Raw genomic sequence first — 20,788 nt, 5'->3', positions numbered from 1 at the left:
TGCTAAATTGTGCAACTGGTAAAACCAAACAGGAAAACCATTAAAAAAAATTTGGGGGGGGACTTAAGGAGTCGGAGTCGGATAAAAAATTCCGACTCCAACTCCGACTCTGACTCTGACTCCGACTCCAGCTAAAACCTCCGACTCCGACTCCGCAACCCTGCTTTTAATTGTCCTTTTTATTTGATTTTGTTAAAAGTAAATCTTCCATTGCTGGTAATAATCAAAAAGTAATAAATATTTATTGATTTTAAAATACAAGTAGAGCTAAAATTGATAGATCATCCTCCGCAAGTGTATTTTGACATTTAGGAAAATATTTGCATGTTTAACATTTGTTTTTACGAAAATCAGGGGAAAATAACAATCTTATACTTAAATAATTGGAGATTTGTAAAGAATCAGAATCGGAATTGGGAATTGTATCAGAATCGGAAATTTAGCATGGAATCGGTAATTGTATCGGAATCGGGAAAAATATTGGAATCGTCCCATCACGAATATATATATATAGTGGTGAGTTACATTCCAATGAAAAAAAAAACAAAACAAAAAAAAAACAGGACCAGTCCACTTATTGAGTTTTCTGGAGTCTCCTTTTTACTCTGGTTGAAGTGGCTGTTCTTGAATTGAGATTTTGGGTTGTGTTTCTGTTGATTTTGATTCGTCTAGTGGCTTTTTTCTTTGGTTGTTTTCTTAAGTTAGTTGGCTGCTCTTGTGCTTACAGTGGATCCACCTTCAGCTAGTTGTTGATTTCTTCGGTTATGTCCGTGGATTTTTTTTTTCTCATGGTGTATCCTGGTTTTACGGCACCAATATGACACTATCGTTTGCCAGGGATTGTTACTTGGTTGAGGAAACCAACTCCTGATGTTAGACACGATATCAAATGATAGGCACATGGAAACAGCAACAGGTTGAGATGTCGTCGGCTATAACCAGCTGGCCTGGGTCGCTTCTTGAGTCTTCATTGTGTCGTTACAAGCAGCATTTCCATCGTTGGCATTAATGGCAGGGACCACATGTTGAAATTGAACGCTTGTACAAAAATAGCGAACAAATGCATTTTTATAAAAATATAAAATTTATTTAACATTAACAATGGAGGAGCATTTAGTCGTCACTGCTATATATGCATCTGTTGTGTACGAGTTGCAGCTCCAACTGTTTTAAAGTAATACAATTATATATTCAATTCTCTCTTCGTTGAATGATAGAGAAAGGGAGGGAAAAAGATAAATATATATATATATATATATATATATATATATATATATATAGAGAGAGAGAGAGAGAGAGAGAGAGAAATATGCGTTTTAACACAATGTTTTGCTTTTTCAAATTTAGCTACCCACATGCAAGTCTGACCTTTCTCAAATGATTTTGACACCGTCAAATTTTCATAAACAATTGTCAGTCAAACGTGGTTGATATGTTCTAACATTTTCAAAATCACTAAGCACCTACCTGACACGTTTTCATTTCATCACAAGTACAGAACAAGTTAGGCACAAGGTTTATTAATAGGAGCTACGTTATTGGGCCACAGTGTAAAATCACACTCTTGAGTAAAAAAAAACAAAAAAAAACGGTGTAAAACATCATAACACTGTGAAGTTAATGAACATAATGATGATGATGATGATGATGATGATGATACTTGATTCGTTGGGTCACAACCCTATCATGTAGAAGTAAAGCAACCTATCATTTTGCTATCCAATTTATATATGCAGTATGTATGAACACATTACATAAATTAACTGGAAAGATAAAGTCACTCTTTCTCTAAGTGTTCACAGAGACATTCCAAACTATTAGATAGTGATTGAATCAACATTCGATGAGAGAGAGAGAGAGAGAGAGAGAGAGAGAGAGAGAGAGAGAGAGAGAGAGAGAGAGATTGCGAGAGATTGCGAGAGAGATACACAGATAACTAAATAAGAGATGGATGACATGTTCATTTAATTATCAATTACGGCTAATTATCATGCTCTACTGTGTTAGAAAATGACTCACACCAAAAAGTATGCAATATCTTTTTTTTTTTTCCCATTCCATTTCAGCGTGGCCGTAGTTGAGATTGAACTCACTATATGAGTTTGCAATATAATTCAAATCTTGTCGCTAGCTGAATACCTGATGCTTCGCCAGGGCTATCAAGGATATTTTTTATGGTGACGCCATCACTAGAAGTGGTGCCTACCATGGCTTAAGAGAGTCCCATCAACCCCCGAGAGAAGGATAGACCATGCCAGTTTCTCAACCTGGTATTTTTTTTTTATCTCATGGTACATACAGTGCCTTGTCTTCCCAAATGGTTACCCATCTGGTACTGGCCAGGCTCAACATTGCTTAACTTCGGTTATCTGGCGAGAATTGGTGTATCAACGTGATTGTGCCATGTATAAATAGATGCAATATCTTTACAAAACCACAATTCGACCATGCATCGAGTATCATTGCTACATCTAGGCTGATGTGTCCATCACTATGCTCTCACTCTTAAACAGGGTCCAAAAAAAGAGTCTCAAATCTAATATGTACCGCACTATCGATCAATCCTCAACCTCTGCCCCATCACCAATGTCACATCTCTGTGCCTGTTTTACAAGTACTTTAATGGAATGTGCTCTGATAAGCTCATAGCAAGTGCGCCTTCTCGATGTACTAACCTGACGAGCATAGAATCCTCCTTATCCTGTACTGCTGAGGTTCCTAAATGCCAGAAAGTTTTCTACGCTAATAGTTTCTTTCCTTTGACTGTTAGACTTTGAAATTCTCTCCTTGTTTCCTACTTCCTTGACTGCACTAACCTGCAGAAGTTTAAATGTAATGTGAACAGACATTTCGCTGCTAAACAGTTCCCTGTTAGACGCAATCCCACATAGTAGCAACTTAGATTCCAATTGATAGTATGCCTTGTTTGGGGTGAAAAAAAAAAAAAAAAAAAGAAAAAGGAAAAAAAAAAAAAATGACAAGAACTAAAATGGAATTTTTCAAACATAACTCAATTTTGGATCTAAAGAATATTTTATTATGAGAGATTAATGAACGTTAATGAGAACTCCTCATGGGAAAAGTTTGGTCCAAAGTAAAACTTACGTTGTCCTTTCTTTCGGCCAGGTTTTCTTCGTAAAGGTTTTTCTGGTATATTATCAAAAATCAACTGTTCGGTAATTTCTTTCTTCATTTCCCGGATGCCCATGAATTCTGCTGTGAAACAATGTTTTTTGTTTTATTTATGTTTTCATTTAGTAAAAAAGTAACACGAGATATAAAACAAAATCTGATAAAAGTACAGAATAGTTAACAATCAATAAACTTTCTTGTCAACCTGATACAAACGCTGAAATGCAGATAGCTATGATTATTTACACCCTTTCTTCCCCCCCCCCGCTTCATTGGAGTTCACGTTCCTCCTCAGTTCCCAAAGCTAACAACTTTTAACGTAAATGTGTTATATCAAATAATTTTCAACCAATGGAAATGCCCCCCCCCCCCCGACAAAAAAAAAGTAACACGTACACGCGAAAGTAATAAGCCAATACTAAGTTGAAAACTCCTATAAAGGGGAGGAAACAGTCAGCTGAAACTATTCAGCTAGCCAACTAAAGGAACTTAACACCCCACCCCGCCCCACCCTAACCTTTGTACCGGGGGTGGGGAGGGCTGGTGGAAATGGCAGGGGGAAAGAACTCCATAACTCACATATCCAGCCTTTTATAGCTCACAGCTCATATATATATATATATATATATATATATATATATATATATATATATATATATATACGAGCAAACAATTAATAAAACATGTTAAAAAACACTTTGAAAAAGAGTTAAAAACATATTTCATCTGAAAAGGAAACACTTGATAAGTGGATAGTCCTTAATCCACGGAGTTTCGAAGAAATACTTTCCTTCTCATCAGAGGGTAGGAATTAGCAAAATGCGAGATCGGATTTTGCATACAAAAGTATTTGATGAAACAGCAAGTAAGTCAAAGATCTTACTTGATAACAAAAAAGTGAAGTAGAGGGAATATGGTGAAAAAAAAGGTGATTACACGTGAATGGATAGTCTGGTGAAAGGTAAATAATCCAATGACGGTAAAATCCAAAAATATAACTCCAAGAAAGTTAATTGAATTTCCATTTGCACAAGTAAAATCCAAGGAAATCCCGTAATTGGAAGATGGTCCAAAATAATCCAAAGGCCGAAATCCATGGAATAATTCACAAATATGTACAAGGGAAAAAGGGGAAAAATTCCAATAATATTAATAAAAGAACAATAAGATATGCTTTTCACACTGCTGCCCAGACATAAATGTAAATAAGAAAGATCAGGGAAGAGGAAGAGGAAGAGGAAACAATGGTGATAGAATTAAATATAAAATAGAAAAACAAATGTCAAAATGACCCAGACAGGAAATGTAAAAGGCGAAAAAAAATATATAGGGCAAAAAAATATAGGTCAACTAAAATGTACAGGCTCTTACTTAAGAAAAAGTCAGCAAGAGTTGTTAAAAGACACTAAATGGAAAATAAATAAATAAATTAATAAATAAATAGAAAATATTTAGTTTAACCATCTTGGATCAGTTTGGTAAATTTAATTGTAATTTTTATTTTATTTTATATATATATATATATATGATGGACTCTCCGTCGATTTTCGACGTATGAGACTCCGACAATTGACCTGAAGGTCTAGAACTCAGCGTGTCGACATTCACTTAGACGTATGTGGCACTTTAGTCCTGCTAGAGACGTGCAATGGCGACCGCATTTTGCTAATTCCTACCCTCTGATGAGAAGGAGAGTATTTCTTCGCAACTCCGCGGATTAAGGACTATCCACTTATCTTGTGCTTCCTTTTTTAAAATCAAATATGTTTTTAACTCTTTTTCAAGATGTCTTTTAACATGTTTTATTAATCATTTGTTCATATATATATATATATATATATATATATATATATATATATATATGTGTGTGTGTGTGTGTGTGTGTGTGTGTGGAGGTATTCATTACGTTTTCTCATTACTTGTGATCTTCTGTGGCCATGAAATTAAATTCAATTACAAGCATTTTCGATATTTTAAGCAGGATAGTTTATAGAGTTAATGTAGCATTGTGCTGATTTCTGAAGTGAAAATGATGGACAAATTGTGAAAGAATTGAAAAAGAAATGAGTAGGAATGTGTCAAGTTGAATAGAGGATAGACAGGATGACTACAAAACTAATGGACAAATCTTTCACGACTGTAGCAATTGTTATTCCAAGCATATTTGATGAAGAAAGAAAACCTAGAATAAAATGTATCCCATTTGCAGATGTAGCATTAACTCTCCAAGCCTAATTTAATTTGTTCTTATCAGTAAGTAATTATATTTTTATAAGTAAAATAATATTCTAGAGTTTACTTACCTATTCAATATCACAGATTTTAAAAAGCTTTCCGCACTTATTTGATAAACGGCCATATAGTGTCTGTTAAGGACTTCACACTTTAATATCAAAAGATGTAAAATGTCTGGACAATTTTTCCCTTGTGTTATCTGATCACATCTTCTGAACTATTTCATGTTATCTATTATATCTATAAAAGTGAACGTGTCTGTCTGTCTGTGTGTCTGTGTGTCTGTCTGTCTGTGTACATTTCCCTATGCAATAACTCCGTCAATTTTTAGTCTATAGACTCGAAATTTGAAATACCGGGTACTGAGATTTGGGAAAATCGATGTGACGGGTGTCAGCCAGAAATTTGGCTGTTAAGGGGTCAAATTTCAACGATTTGACCTTTAAGAACTCTACCAAACTCCTCCGACAATTTTGGGTCTAGACACTTGAAATTTTAGATATAGGTTCCTTGAACCTGGACCTAACTTAATAAAGTGATTTGAGCCCGAAACAATAAATTTTAAGGGGTCAAAGTTTTAAAAAATTAACCATTTTTTTTTGTTTTTTTGCTTTTTTTTTGCCCAGCATACACCTCCAAACACCCGAGCAACTTCGGGCACCCCTGCTAGTATATTTATATTTTGTTTGGTTTTGGCACAAGTGAAAAATATAGATGAAAAACCTTGGATAGAATATATAAAGAGCAAACATTTAGAAGTATTTTAACTGAAAAAAAAAATTATTTACATTTAAAATATCCCCAAATATATGAGATTCTACTTTTTAGGCAATTATGTGTGAATACACTGAAATGCTATTTTAGAATTTCGAATAGGGGTTCAATTATGCATATAAATATAATGTAAAATGATCACATTTCCGGTATATTCTAACTTTTTAAGCAGTTAAGTAATTTTTACCATTAATTCAAGTCCGCTTAGCAAAATCATAAAATCACATGTAATTGTTTTATTTTTCGTATTACCACCCAGACTTAGGATTAGTAGTAGGAAAGGAGCGTGACTTTTATGACTTTTAACAATTACATATTTTATACTAAAGTTTGATTTGGAACATTAACATTCCCAAGATTTAAAACAAATAAAGTTGGTTACATATCCTCAAAACATTGTCTGATCAATAAAGTGTGATCATTTTGCTTTAAAGTTATATACTACAGTTCTTGTTTGGTATCTTATTGTATTTTTTTCAAATAAATTTTGCAATCTGTTTGCATGTAATCATCTAAAAATAGAAAATCGTGTAATTGCATTACAATAAAGGGTAGATTTTTAAAAAATAATAAACATGTTTTTTTTTTTATACATACTAGCATTTCAGCCCGGCGTTGCCTAGATGTTTGGAAGTGTATGTTGAGCAAAAAAAAAAAAAAAAGGAAAAAAGCGGTCAATTGTTTTAAAATTTGACCCCTATTTTGACCCCTTAACATTTATTGTTTTGGGCTCAAATCAAGTTATTAAGTTAGATCCATGTCCAAGCAACCTATATCTAAAATTTCAAGTGTTTAGACTCAAAATTGTCGGAGGAGTTTGGTAGAGTTCTCAAAGGTCAAATCGTTGAATTTGACCCCTTAACAGCCAAATTTCTGGCCGAAAACGGATCACAAAATTTTCCAAAATCTCAGTACCCTGTATATCAAATTTAGAGTCTGTAGACTTAAAATTGACAGAGTTATTGCATAAGGAAATGTACATACGCACACAGACACAGACACGTTCACTTTTATAGATGTATAAATTTATGTTTATTGGCTAGATAAATGTATGAAGATTCTTGTAAAATAAAATTTACTCATTTTTATTCTTTCGATAAAATATTTTCCCCGGTATGCCATGCAGAGATTTATCAAAAAAATTATTTTTGTTTTAGAAGCAAAACATCGACTTCAGTTCCGTTATTAAATTAAAGAAATAATAAATGTGTTTTTATATGTAATTTTATGTTTATTCGCTAGATAAAAATGTACAAATAATTTTTTTCTGTAGGAATTTGTTTTTATGACGGAATGAAATTTGGCACACTAGCATACTTTTTGGCAAACGAAAATGGCAGATTGAAATCTGGCGTGCTGGCGTCCCAAAAAAGAATTACCAATTATTTTACGTTAAATGTATATTTGAAACATATCTTCCACTTTAAATACTAATATTATTGCTTTTCTTTCCATCAATTTTTTAAGTATTTCACACGTATTTTAAGTATTTCACACCTATAAAGATAATATTTCTTTTTGGAATGTGAATTTAGTTGAGAGTGTTTATCTAAAAACTTATTGACATTATTATTATTATCATTATTATTATTATTATTATTATTATTATTATTATTATTATTATTATCATTATTATTATTATTATTATTATTATTATTATCATTATCATTATCATTATTATTATTATTATTATTATTATCATTATTATTATTATTATTATTATTATCATTATTATCATTATTATTATTATTATCATTATTATCATTATTATTATTATCATTATTATTATTATTATTATTATTATTATCATTATTATTATTATTATTATTATCATTATTATTATTATTATTATCATTATTATTATTATTATTATTATCATTATTATTATTATTATTATTATTATCATTATTATTATTATTATCATTATCATTATTATTATTATTATTATTATTATTATCATTATCATTATCATTATTATTATTATTATTATCATTATTATTATTATTATTATTATTATTATTATTTACATCTCGTTTTTGTTTTCGTTTACAGCAAAGCAAATCAATTTAATAACCCACCAAAATTTTATAATTAAAATAAAATTTTAACTTCATTCATAGACAGAAGGCACAGAATAGTTAACAAAGCCCACACCATCCCCATGTTAAAAATGGTTTTCTAAATAGTAACATTATTTAGAAATTCGTTCGTAATAATGGTAGGGGCATTGTTAAATATTTTGTTCTTACATCGTTTTCTCATTTTGCCTACCAATCGTCGACTGTTTTCAACTGTTTATGAAAACTTTCAAGTAGCATGAACGACGAATTGATATAATATGGCTGTATTTAAAAATCAAAATAAATCTTTTGTTGTCTTACAATTTTCAATCAATTACTATGTAAACATTTCAGAAAAAAAGTATACATGGAAATTACCAAGAAATTTGAAAATTTACAAAAAAAAACAAACAAAAAAAAAATGACCCCAACAAATCTCTAATTAAATATTTATTAGTTTTAAAGGAATCAGAATCGGAATCGAGAATCCTATCGGAATCGAAAATTTAGAGTAGACTCAGTAATTGTATCAGAATCGGGAAAAATTTTGGAATCGTCCCACCACTAATATATATATATATATATATATATATATAGTTTTGGAAGTTTTTTAACCTTTAAAACTATATAAAAAAAATAAACTTATTTAATTTTTATATTTTTTATCATTAGTTGGAAAACTATTTAGTCAGTAAGTCATTTAATCACCCGCAATTAATGCATCAACTTGCTCTCTCGAATTCACTATAGTCCTGATGTTAATTTAAGGAATTAATAGATATATATATATATATATATATATATACACAATGCCACACGTGAAATTTAGAGAATATTTATTAGTTGATGGCTAATAATCTTCACATTATTATTATTATTATTATTACTATTATTATTATTATCATTATTATTATTATTATTATTGGCTCACAAGGAGCTTTCACACAGATCTTCAGAGATCTTTCCCTAAAAACAGCCTGTGGTGTTCCCTGGACGCCGAGTGACTACAAGTCTCCCTATGTTTCAAGTACTCTCCACCTCTTTCGATAACATTTGGGAAATAAATTTGCATTATCACAACAGCTGCTCGCCATTGATTTCTCGTTGGCAGCGGCTATTGGTCTTTGCTGGGATTTCAGTGGCAATAAGCCTTCCCAAGATCCCAGTTCTCTTCGCACTTATTCGGCTGAAGTCTGGTCAGTTCATCGGTCTTTCCTTCTTCCTTGACTCCACTTGGTTATTTGGTCTCGCTCTTTTTTTTGGGGAGGGGGCAGTGATGTGGCTATGGGAGTAGGGTTGGGTTATAAATATGCGGTTTCATTGTTCTTGATTCCATGTAGTGTTTCATGTTTTGCCTTTGCAGCAGTTTGTCTTGCCTGCACTTGTTGCTCCTGTGTGTTAGTTTTCACATTCAAGGGTTCTTCTTCTACTTCTTCTTCTTCTTCTTCTTCTTCTTCTTCTTCTTCTTCTTCTTCTTCTTCTTCTTTATTAACAGTTCAGCCCGGCTTTGCGTGGGCCCTATGTGCTGTTCATAACTTTATGTGCATATGTATATATATATATATATATATATTAAAAAAGTTTGACTCATGTCCAGATAACATACATCTAAAATTTCAAGTGTTTTGATCCAAAATTGTCGGAGGAGTTTGGTAGAGTCTGCAAAGGTCAACTCTTTTAACTTTTACCTCTTGGCGGCCAAATTTTCGCCCAAAACCTGACTAAAAAGCTTTCTGCATGTCTGAATACCCTATACGTAAAATTTCAAATGTTTAGACCAAAAATTAGCTGAATTGTTTGATAGAGACCGCAAAGGTCAAATCTTTTGAACTTTGATCCCTTGACAGCCAAATTGTTGGCCAAAAACCGATTGAAAAGCTTGCCCTATGTTTGAATGCACTTTATGTAAAATTTCAAATGTCTAGACCAAAAATTGGCTCAGTATTTTGGTAGAGATTGCGGAGGTCAATTTAAAAAAAAAATTGACCCCAATTTTGACCTGTTAACATTTATTGTTTTGGGCTCAAATCAAATTAAAAAGCTTGATCCATGTCCAAGTAACCTACATCTAAAATTTCAAGTTTTTAGACCCAAAATTAGCGGAGGAGTTTGGTAGAGTTTTCAAAGGTCAAATCATTGAACTTTGACCCCTTGACAGTCAAATTTCTGGCAGAAAATCGATTAAAAAGATTTTCCCAAATCTCAATACTCCTTATGTCAAATCTCGAGTGTGTAGATTGAAAATTGACAGAGTAGTTTGGTAGGGAAATATACACACACAGACGCATACACACACAGACACGTATATACACACACAGACAATTTCACTTTTATAGATATATAGATTCCATTTATCTGCTTTCCAATTGACTACAAAATGGTCGTCTTCAAGCCCAACATGAACAAGTTCTTGATGAGCCATCCCCTTAAGTAATCCAATTCACCAAATTTCTGCTACTAACGATTGCTATGATATTTTCACATTGACTACTGTGCATCCTCGAGTGGCCTTCGAGTCTTGATAAGCAGTAACTCCTTTGCAAAAAAAAAAAAAGAAAAAATTTCATACCCCCCTTAGCTCCCTTTTGCATTAAACTAAGTTAAACTAAATATCGTCCACATTTGCACCCATTACACCTAGGAAATATTTCTAAAATTCATATGATCGGTTAATTAGTTTAGGTGTAAATTCTATACGTTTAGATTTATAAACTAGCATTGGGATGATTAAGCAGAATCGAAATCGGGAATTTAAACTAAAATTCATATGATCGGTTAATTAGTTTAGGTGTAAATTCTATACGTTTAGATTTATAAACTAGCATTGGGATGATTAAGCAGAATCGAAATCGGGAATTTAAACTAAAATTCATATGATCGGTTAATTAGTTTAGGTGTAAATTCTATACGTTTAGATTTATAAACTAGCATTGGGATGATTAAGCAGAATCGAAATCGGGAATTTAAACTAAAATTCATATGATCGGTTAATTAGTTTAGGTGTAAATTCTATACGTTTAGATTTATAAACTAGCATTGGGATGATTAAGCAGAATCGAAATCGGGAATTTAAACTAAAATTCATATGATCGGTTAATTAGTTTAGATGTAAATTCTATACGTTTAGATTTATAAACTAGCATTGGGATGATTAAGCAGAATCGAAATCGGGAATTTATACTACCAGTAAAACTAAAATCTTTAGATCGCCACAACTATATTTTAACATTTAAGAAAGTATTTGCACATTTATCATGTGTTTTTAAGATAATCGGGAATAAATAACAACTTTATGGCTAAATATTTAGAGATTTATAAAGAATCGGAATCAGTAATTGTATCGGAATCAAGAATTTAGTACGGAATAAAAAATTCTATTGGAATCATCCCATCACTAATATAAACATAGTTAATTTTATAAAGATAGATACTATTTGATCAGGGTGCAGTGAAGTCATTTTAGTATTTAATTTTTATGTGATTGCACAAACAGTAGGAAAGTCTTACTTATATTCTTTAATTTAAAAGACAGGTTTGGTTGATTTTTATTTTTAGGTGATTATTTAAAAATGTTAAATATTAATTGTTTTCTTATTCGAATTAAGTAATTTAAAAAATAACTTGTAGTAAATAATGTTATTACATTGCTAATAATACAGTCCAACAATAACATTTGGGCTGGTGCATCTGCTACTAGTCTCTCTCTCTCCTGGACAGGGTTCAAAAGAGAGTCGCCAACTTGATAGGTCCTGAACTGTCATTTAGACTTCAACCTCTGTCCCACCGATGAAATGTTCCATCCCCTTGTCTGTTTTACAAGTATTTTAATGGTGGATGCTTCGACAAACTACTAGCCTTTCTACCCCCTTGACATAAATACCCCTGTTAAACCCGACAAGCAGCCAAGTCCCACCCCTACACAGTAAAGATTCCTAGATGTAAGAAAGCCTTCTACTCTAATAGTTCCTTCCCCAAAACTGCTAGACTTTGGAATTCTCTTCCGGGTTCCTGCTTCCCCAACTGTAGTGGCATGTAAAAGTTTAAGTGTAATGTGAACAGACATCTTGCTGCTCAACTCCCTACATAGTATTCCTGCAACTTATATCCCTAATAGTAACTGTCTACATCAAAGTGGCACTGTGCCTTGTTTGAAGTGAAAATGTAAAAAAAAAAAAAAAAATTAAAAACATGAAATTAACTAATCAAAAGCAATGTTTGGTTTGTCAGCTCAAAACGCAAACACAATAAGTTTTGTAATTTTTTAGATGAGGATTGATTAGTTAGATTATTTCAATTATTCGGACTACTGTTCTCATCTTGAGTGTTATTCTCACAACATTTCAGCCGATATAAGATTTGTCTGCAAGGACCCATGGTACAACAGATAAAGTACGAAGTAAAATTCAGTTTTAAGCAACATTCTTCTGGAGGGTGAAGGCTTAATCCTTACTGGAGGCGACAATAAGACTACAATTGCGAATTACTTAAGACTTCTACCCAGTCATGGCTGATGGAACACGACCATGCTACCGCCATAAAAAGGTTCCGTTCAAAATTCTGCGCAAATTTCTGAGTTCGACAGAAATATTCCCAATTTTGACAAGACACACCTGAAGAAAGTCGGAGGTTACATTGTCTGAAACGTTGTGAAAACAACACTTAAGATGGGAGGAGTACTTTGAATAATTCAAATAATAAAATATAATTTTATATCTTAGATTAGCTTATACCCTCTCTTTGGGCAATGTTGGTACAGTGCTTTAGTGTAAACAAAGAAAAATATTTGTGAAAAAAGAAAAAGGAAGTTATTCTACTTAGTATTTGCATGAGAGAGTAAGTAACTACGATGAATGAATTTGTATATTGTTTTTATTGGCAAAAAACATTAGAAATAATAAATTGGAGTTTGGTCACATCTTTGAAAATATTTCGTCCATCATGTTTGTTATAAAGAGAGGTTTGTATTTGATGATTTGGACAGTATAGAGAGATGTGTGCAGAACAGGAGACTGCGATGGTATGGCCACATTGAGAGAATGAATGAGAGTTCTTAGGTTTGTAAATGTAGCACAGTTGAAGTAGCAGGATCAGTTGGGAGGCAAAAGCGAAAGAAAACATGGGCGGAAGCGATAAGGATGAACACGAGAGAAAGAGGGATAAATAAAGACCTGGTCAGAAGTAAGTTAGTTTGGAAGTAAATTTCTACAGGGCGTCCAACACATGTCTGCATGTAAAACAGATGTTAAACCGATGATGATGATGATGATGATGATGATGATGATGATGATGATTGTTTACCTGGTTTGTTGTTGACCTCATGCGTACATGAATGATTGAGCTGTGTGTGAAACTGAGTTGAAGGAATGGTAAACCAAGACTGGTTTGATTCCAAATTTTTACCTGTCGTTAGAAAATAAAAGAACAGGATTCACTCAAGAGAAAAACATAATCTCTTATTATTAGAAACACGACCACGGCCACATATCTTCTTTTTTTTTTTTCTTTCCCACACATAGAAATTCTTGTGACCGATTTCATTTAGAATTTTCCAATGAACATCTTGGGACTAAAACTTATTTTCTTTTTTTATATAGTTTTAAAGGTTGGAAAGAACTCCCAAGATATATATATATATATATATATATATATATATATATATATATATATATATATATATATATATATATAGAGAGAGAGAGAGAGAGAGAGAGAGAGAGAGTTGGGAGTTTTTTTCCAACCTTTAACCTGGTGTTAATCGTGACACCCTGCACTGAAGATAAAGGATGAAACACTAGTGTCTGTAGGTATTTATTTATTATAGCAAATAATTATATATATATATATACTTGTTTATTGCTATATAAACATGGTCACATCCTGCTGCTACAAATAGCCACTTGTTTCAATCAAACAACAGATATCATCAGGCAGCGACTTGACTATTCAAAAGTTCAATGAATAACAATAACAATAACAATAATAATAATAATAATAATAGTTTATTCATTGAACTTTTGAATAGTCAAGTCGCTGCCTGATGATATCTGTTGTTTGATTGAAACAAGTGGCTATTTGTAGCAGCAGGATGTGACCATGTTTATATAACAGTATTATCAGCTCTTTTTATTGAGCACTATCTAACAACCTCGTTGAATTCATTAGTCCATTACTTTTGAATAAAAAAAAAACCCGAGTATATATATATATATATATATATATATATATATATATATATATATATATATATATATATATATATATAATTTTTACTATAATAGTTTTTCAATACCTACAGGCACTAGTGTTTCATCCTTTCGGGAACCATCAGTGCAGGGTGACACGATTACTGCCGGTCGGGAGATTCAAACCCGGCAATGAAGCCATCTCTGACTCCATTAGCAAGGAATTAACCCCACGGCCAACCTCAACCATGAGAAATATCGTTGAAATTTAAACATTTATTTTTAAATGTCGTAACATCCGACCATATTGATCTAATTATTATAGCATCATGATCTGCACATGTGAGATTAAGTGACCGACTTTTCAGTTCAACTTTAAACTGTTTAACAATAAAAACGAATTTTTAAAGGGCCTAACATTATTATTTCTGTAATAATTTTTAAATACCTACAGACACTATATATATATATATATATATATATATATATATATATATATATATATATATATATATATATACAGGGTGTCCGTAAAGTTACTATACAGTCTTTGATTAAATGATTAAATAAACCTGTAAAAAAAAAATAAATATTAACTATTAATACAAATATAATACAATAAAACAATAAGACTGTTACTGTATAGTAACTTTACGGACGCCCTGTATATATATTTAAATAAGGAGGGGTTACAATGTGTATTTTTTAACATTATTTTATTATTCCGTGTTTTGGGTTTCCATTGAAAATTATGTGTAGATAATTGTAAGAATGTTTTTAAATCATTGAACTCGTTTTTAATGTGTTTTAGACGTTCTGTGAAGCATCCTCTTCAGAAAGTATTTAAAATGTAAGATATTTAGAGTATACTCAAGATGTGTTTAAAATGTAAAAGAACATTTACGTAGTTCATTTGAAATGTTTCCAAACGGGGAAACATGTGTGAATGGTTCTACTTTTCATTCATATGTTCAATTTTTATTGCTGGTTGGTTGGGGTGGACTGTGGTCACTGCCGTCTTATGTTTCTCTCTCTCTCTCTCTCTCTCTCTCTCTCTCTGTCACTCTGCTTGTGTTTCTATTTATCTTTCTTTGTTTTTTCTCATTTTTTCCTTTTTTATTCTTACTTGAGTGGAGGTGAAGGCCCATTGTTACTTGTTCAACTGGGTGCATAGGGTAGGGTATGTGTGTGTATGTGTGTGTGTCTGTGTGTGTGCGTGTGTGTAAGTGGGTGTGTGAGTGTGTGTTTTCTGTATTGGTTTGAAGAATGTGTGTTCTGTTTTATAGTATTATAAAGTTATTTGCTTCCCTAGGAAGGCAACTGAAATCCAAGGTCGTTACTAATGTGCGTGTGTGTGAAGGGGGGGGGGGACCAGCTCCTTTGAAATAAGGGTAGGGGTGTTTTCATTCAATTTTGATATTTATTTTTTGGATTCTTAGATTTTAGTATTATGATTTTTCGTTTCAGTCTTAGACTGTTCGGGTATTCTTTATATTATGTTTGTTTAGATAAAGAGGTGTATTTATAAATATATATAGGGGATTTTTTAATGTTTCTATTTATTTGTCTCCCCATGTGGGTATGGCCAGACCCAGGATCGGTTCTTAGTGTGGGAAAGGTCTGGTTCCCCAGAGGGGAGGGGGCACTTGGAGGGGTATAGGTATGGGAGGAAGGATGATAGTTATCTCAGTCATAAAGGATTTCTCCTCCACTGACTGAGGGGGAGGGGGCGAGGTGTTGGAACATACTACACTATGGTTCTAGGTGTTTCCTAGTGTTGTTGGTTTCGAGGTAAAGTAGGGTTGGTATTGTTCAATGTGTTGTATTAAAGATAGAGGTATTATGTCTGTGTGTGACTGTATGCATGTGTGTCTGTGTGTGTCTTAATGTGTCAGTTCTGATTTATGTGTGGGTGTGTATATGTATATGTACGTGCATGCGAGTGTGCCTTGTATTTCATGTTTTTGTGTGTTGATATTAGGCTCTGTTTAGTTCGGGAGTGAATCTTGTTATGAAATTTTTTTCCTGTGTAAGTAAATAAAAATAATTCTCTGTTTGGAAAATCGGCATTATTTTGAAGTTATTTCCACTGCATGTGTGTACGTGTTTTGACACATAGCGGAGTCTGTTATCTGCAATTTTGATGTTGCTCTTATGTAAGGCCACTCTATTGCTGAAATTTTTGGTGGCGCCTATGTAGGATTTGTCACATGCTGTGCATCTTAGTGCATATACTATATTTCTGGAGGTGCAATTTAAATCCTTTTTTATTTTGAATGCTTGTGTTGGGTTTTTGAATGTGTATGTGTTTCCTTCTATTATTATGTTACATACTCCACATCGCGGTTTGCTGCATTTTGTAACCCCTTTTGTAGTGTGTGGAACGAGTTTTGAGGAAGTTAGGATGTGTTTTAAGTTTTTGGGTTGGCGTTTGCTTTTTATTATTTTTGTTGTTTTAAGTATGTTGTTTAGTTTGTCGTTCTGACTGAGAAGGATGAGTTTTTTTGTTATCTGTGTAAATAGTTCTGGGTTGTTTGTGTTGTGTGTAGAGACGTATGCTAAAATTTGTTCTTTGTTGTGTTCTTTTGGGATTCTTAGTTGGTCTATTGGAATTTTTTATGCCAGTTCAATACCTTTCTATATTAGTGGTAGTTGATATCCTCTTTTCTGGAGGGTTATTTGCAATTCATTCAGTCTAGTCGAACGGAGGTGTCTATCTGTTACTATGGTGCAGACTCTACATGCTAGGGAGTAGGGTATTGATTTTAGATTTTAGTTTTTAGGATGGTGGCTTTTGAAGTCGATACATTGTTGAGTGTTGGTGGGTTTGTGGTAGATGTTTGTAATTATGTTGTTGTTTTTGATTGTTATTAGGATGTCTAGGAAAGGTAGTTCTGTGGGGCTTTGTTCTAATGTGAAGTTTATTTTTGGGTGTAGATTTTGTAGCAAAGTGTGGAGTTCTCTGATATCCCCCCATGTGGTCCTCCAGAGGATAAAGCAGTCCTCTAAGTATCTTTTCCAAGATTTTATGAAGATTGTTTTTATATTGTGCCCGTATTTCTGATCTATCCTTTCATAAAGGGTCTCTTCTAGGAAGCCGAGCGTAAGGGTGGCATATGTTTGTGCCATTTTAGCACCCATTGCAGTGCTTAGTATTTGAATGTAGTTGTCATTATTGAATTGGAACGAGTTGTTATTGAGAATTATGTCAATGCTGTCAATCACGAATTGTTTAGTGAATCTGGGGTGTAAAGTCTGCGTATGTTTGTCAATCCAATTTGGCTCACAACTGATCTAGGAGATGGAACACTCTTACAAGAAAATCCTGCGATCGTTTTATCATCTGACATATGGCACATGCGTGCACCTGTACAGACCATGTTAATCCGATGGAGAGAGTGTGCTTTGTTCAGTACAAGCAATGACCACTTCAAACAAATCAAAGTGCCGGTTGTTCAGTGAACAATTTTCACTCATTTAAGCCTAAGGTTTGATACATCGATATGTGCTTCTTTTTTTTTTTTTTTTTTTTTAACTAATAATGAATTAATAAAACCCTGTGGCAATGATGGGATTGTGACGGGAACAGGTGAAGGATGTCACTGATAGTTCCTAGCATGAACATTGTACATAGGTGGTGGAAGGTAGATGGCCGTTTTTCACAACACCCGCAGGTAATTGTGTGACTCGTGTCCTCCTTTCATAACAAAGCAGCCCTTTATAGGATGGCACTGCTTTCCTCTTCATGGGGGGAGGGGTCTATAAAAGGTGACCTAAAAATTGTTTACTTGCTCTTGTCCCTGTCATCAGGTGCAGATGTCTGGGCATTCAATATTTGCACCCAAATCAAGAATAGAAACAAAATACATGGAATGAATATGTCCATTGCGACTTGGAATATAAGAACACTCCAGGATAACAAAAAGAACCCTGAACGAAAAACCGCTATTATAGCCCGTGTGTTAAGGCATCATAGAATTTCTGTTGCAGCTCTTTCTGAAACTAGGTTTGCTGATACAGGACAGCTAGAGGAAGTTGAAGGTGGATACACTTCTTATTGGATTGGAAAACCAAGTTCTGAGAAACCTGAATCTGGCGTTGGTTTTGCCATCAGGAATGATATTGCCAAAAATCTTGAGTCACTGCACGTTGGTATAAATGACAGACTTATTTCCTTGCGCATTGCAGTAGGAAAGGACAAATATGCCACATTTTTGAGTTGCTATGCACCTACACTTAATTCATCTGATGAGCTAAAAGTGAGGTTTTACTCCTCTTTACACGAACAGATTAACAAGGTCTGTATACAGGATAAGCTGTTTGTCTTGGGTGACTTCAATGCTCGTGTGGGTAGTGATACACAATTTTGGAGAAATGTCATTGGTTCACATGGAATTGGTAAAGTCAACTCAAATGGTGTTCTCTTATTGTCTCTTTGCAGTGAATTCGATCTTTGCTCACTAATACAGTCTTTCAGCTGCCTAATTGCAAGAAAGCCAGTTGGAAACATCCCCGGTCTAATCATTATCATCTCATTGATTATGTCATTGTACGTCGTTATGATAGACAAGATATAAATCTTACACGTTCTTACAGCATCGGGGAATGTTTGTCAGACAATAAATTGATCTGCTCCACAGTCAGGATGAAAATCAAGCGCCCTGTTCGAAACTAACATAATTCTTCCATCAAGAGAATTGATGTAGGCAAATTGAAGGTTAAGGAGATAATGCACTCATTTCAAAAGGCTACTGATGAAAAGCTGTCCTCCGTTGTATGTCGGAATGACATTGAGGCATCTTGGAGAGAGTTTAAAACTGCAGTGTATGACTCTGCTAAAGAGTCATTAGGATATGTTCAAAGGAAAAACCAAGATTGGTTTGATGAAAATGATCCAACTATCCTCCCTCTGCTCAATAACATGCACCAAACCCATCAAGTATGGATTACTGACAAAAATTTTTCAGTGAAACACAAGACTTTCAGAATGACCAAAAAGGTTGGCACAATCTCGGCTCCGGAAAATGAAACAAAACTGGTGGGAGCAGAAAACTGAGGCCTTACAAGATGTGGTGGATAGGTGTGATTTTAAATCATTCTACTAAAACCTTAAGGGGATGTTAGATCCCATTTTAAGGTGGCATCAATATTTTCATCGGATGGCATTCTCCTCACTGATAAGAAAGAAATTACTAAGCGCTGGGCTGAACACTTTTCAAATGTTTTAAACAGAGAATCGACAGTGGATCGAGGGGTGATTGATGATATTCCTCAGAGGCCAACCATCGAGACACTTGCTGATACTCCATCCATGTCAGAGATTGAATGTGCTATAAAGCAATTTTCAAATGGTAAGGCTCCAGGTGATGACGGCATACCTGCAGAAGTATACAAATGTGGAAGCCAACTGTTAATCAGGAAACTAAGTGCCCTATTTTCATTAATATGGGAACTTGGTACCGTGCCACAACAGTTCAAAGACGCGTCAATTATTCCCCTGTTTAAGCACAAAGGAAATAAGTGTGAGTGTGATAACCATAGAGGAATTTCTCTTTTGTCTGTTGTTGGTAAGATTCTAGCTTGTGTAATCCTAAACAGACTCAATGGTTCAATCTGTAAAACTGTGCTTCCAGAAACTAAGTGTGGTTTTAGGACAGGAAGAGGTACTGTGGACATGATTTTCAGCCTTCGACAACTACAGGAGAAAGCGAGGGAGCAGAATAAGGACTTGTTTGTCACATTTGTTGACGTCACAAAGGCATTTGATACCGTCTCCTGGGATGCCCTGTGGACTGTTTTGAGGAGGCTTGGTATTCCAGACAAGATGTTGAATGTGATTGTCTCCTTTCACTGGGGAATGGTGGCGAAAGTACGATCTGGCTATGAACTAGTGAACCATTTGAAGTGTCAAATGGAACTAAGCAAGGATGTGTCCTTGCTCCGATCCTATTTGCTCTTTTCTTTTCAGTGATGCTTGAGACAGCTTTCAAGAACACCTTAGGAGGCATAGGTGTTGAGTATCGATCAAGTGGAGGATTATTTAACCAGCAACGGTTCAAGGCCAAACCAAGACTTCTGTGAAGACTGTTCTTGACCTCCTTTATGCTGATGACTGTGCTCTTGTCACCTATAGTCTTGATACAAAGCATCCTCAATAGCTTTTCTGGTGCATGTACGGCCTTCGGTCTTACAGTTAGCATAAAAAAGACCGAAATTATTCACCAGCCAAAACCAAACGCTGCGTCCTCTTCACAACCAGTGGTATATGTTGATGGTGAAGCTTTGAAAACAGTATCTTCTTTTACATACCTCGGATCTGTTGTGTCTGATGATGCTAAATTTGAAAAGGACATCCAAAGTAGAATTAATAAAGCTAGTGAGGCATTTGGTAGGTTGCGACACAGA

The 20,788-nt window shown here is 33.8% G+C and overlaps 1 protein-coding gene across 10 annotated transcripts in view; it reads right to left on the bottom strand.

The window, feature by feature from the left end:
• Positions 1-20,788, bottom strand: part of LOC145266406 (ETS-related transcription factor Elf-5-like) — a 128,500-nt gene that overhangs the window by 13,888 nt on the left and 93,824 nt on the right. For 5 of the 10 annotated variants that reach the window (XM_080122065.1, XM_080122061.1, XM_080122064.1 and 2 more), the window contains 2 exons: positions 13,500-13,601; positions 3,106-3,216 (listed from right to left, as the gene is read on the bottom strand). In XM_080122065.1, coding sequence (XP_079978191.1) covers positions 3,106-3,216; positions 13,500-13,601 — 213 coding nt within the window. The remainder of the gene's footprint in view (positions 1-3,105; positions 3,217-13,499; positions 13,602-20,788) is intronic. The other 5 variants (XM_080122062.1, XM_080122063.1, XM_080122067.1 and 2 more) reach the window with 3 other exon arrangements.

This window comes from Euprymna scolopes, chromosome 41 (genome assembly GCF_053919585.1).
Source record: "Euprymna scolopes isolate OS-2025 chromosome 41, ASM5391958v1, whole genome shotgun sequence".
In the NCBI taxonomy this organism is placed as follows: domain Eukaryota; kingdom Metazoa; phylum Mollusca; class Cephalopoda; order Sepiida; family Sepiolidae; genus Euprymna; species Euprymna scolopes.
The sequence above is the reverse complement of the archived record's forward strand: the minus strand, read 5'-3'. Positions and strand labels throughout refer to the sequence as shown.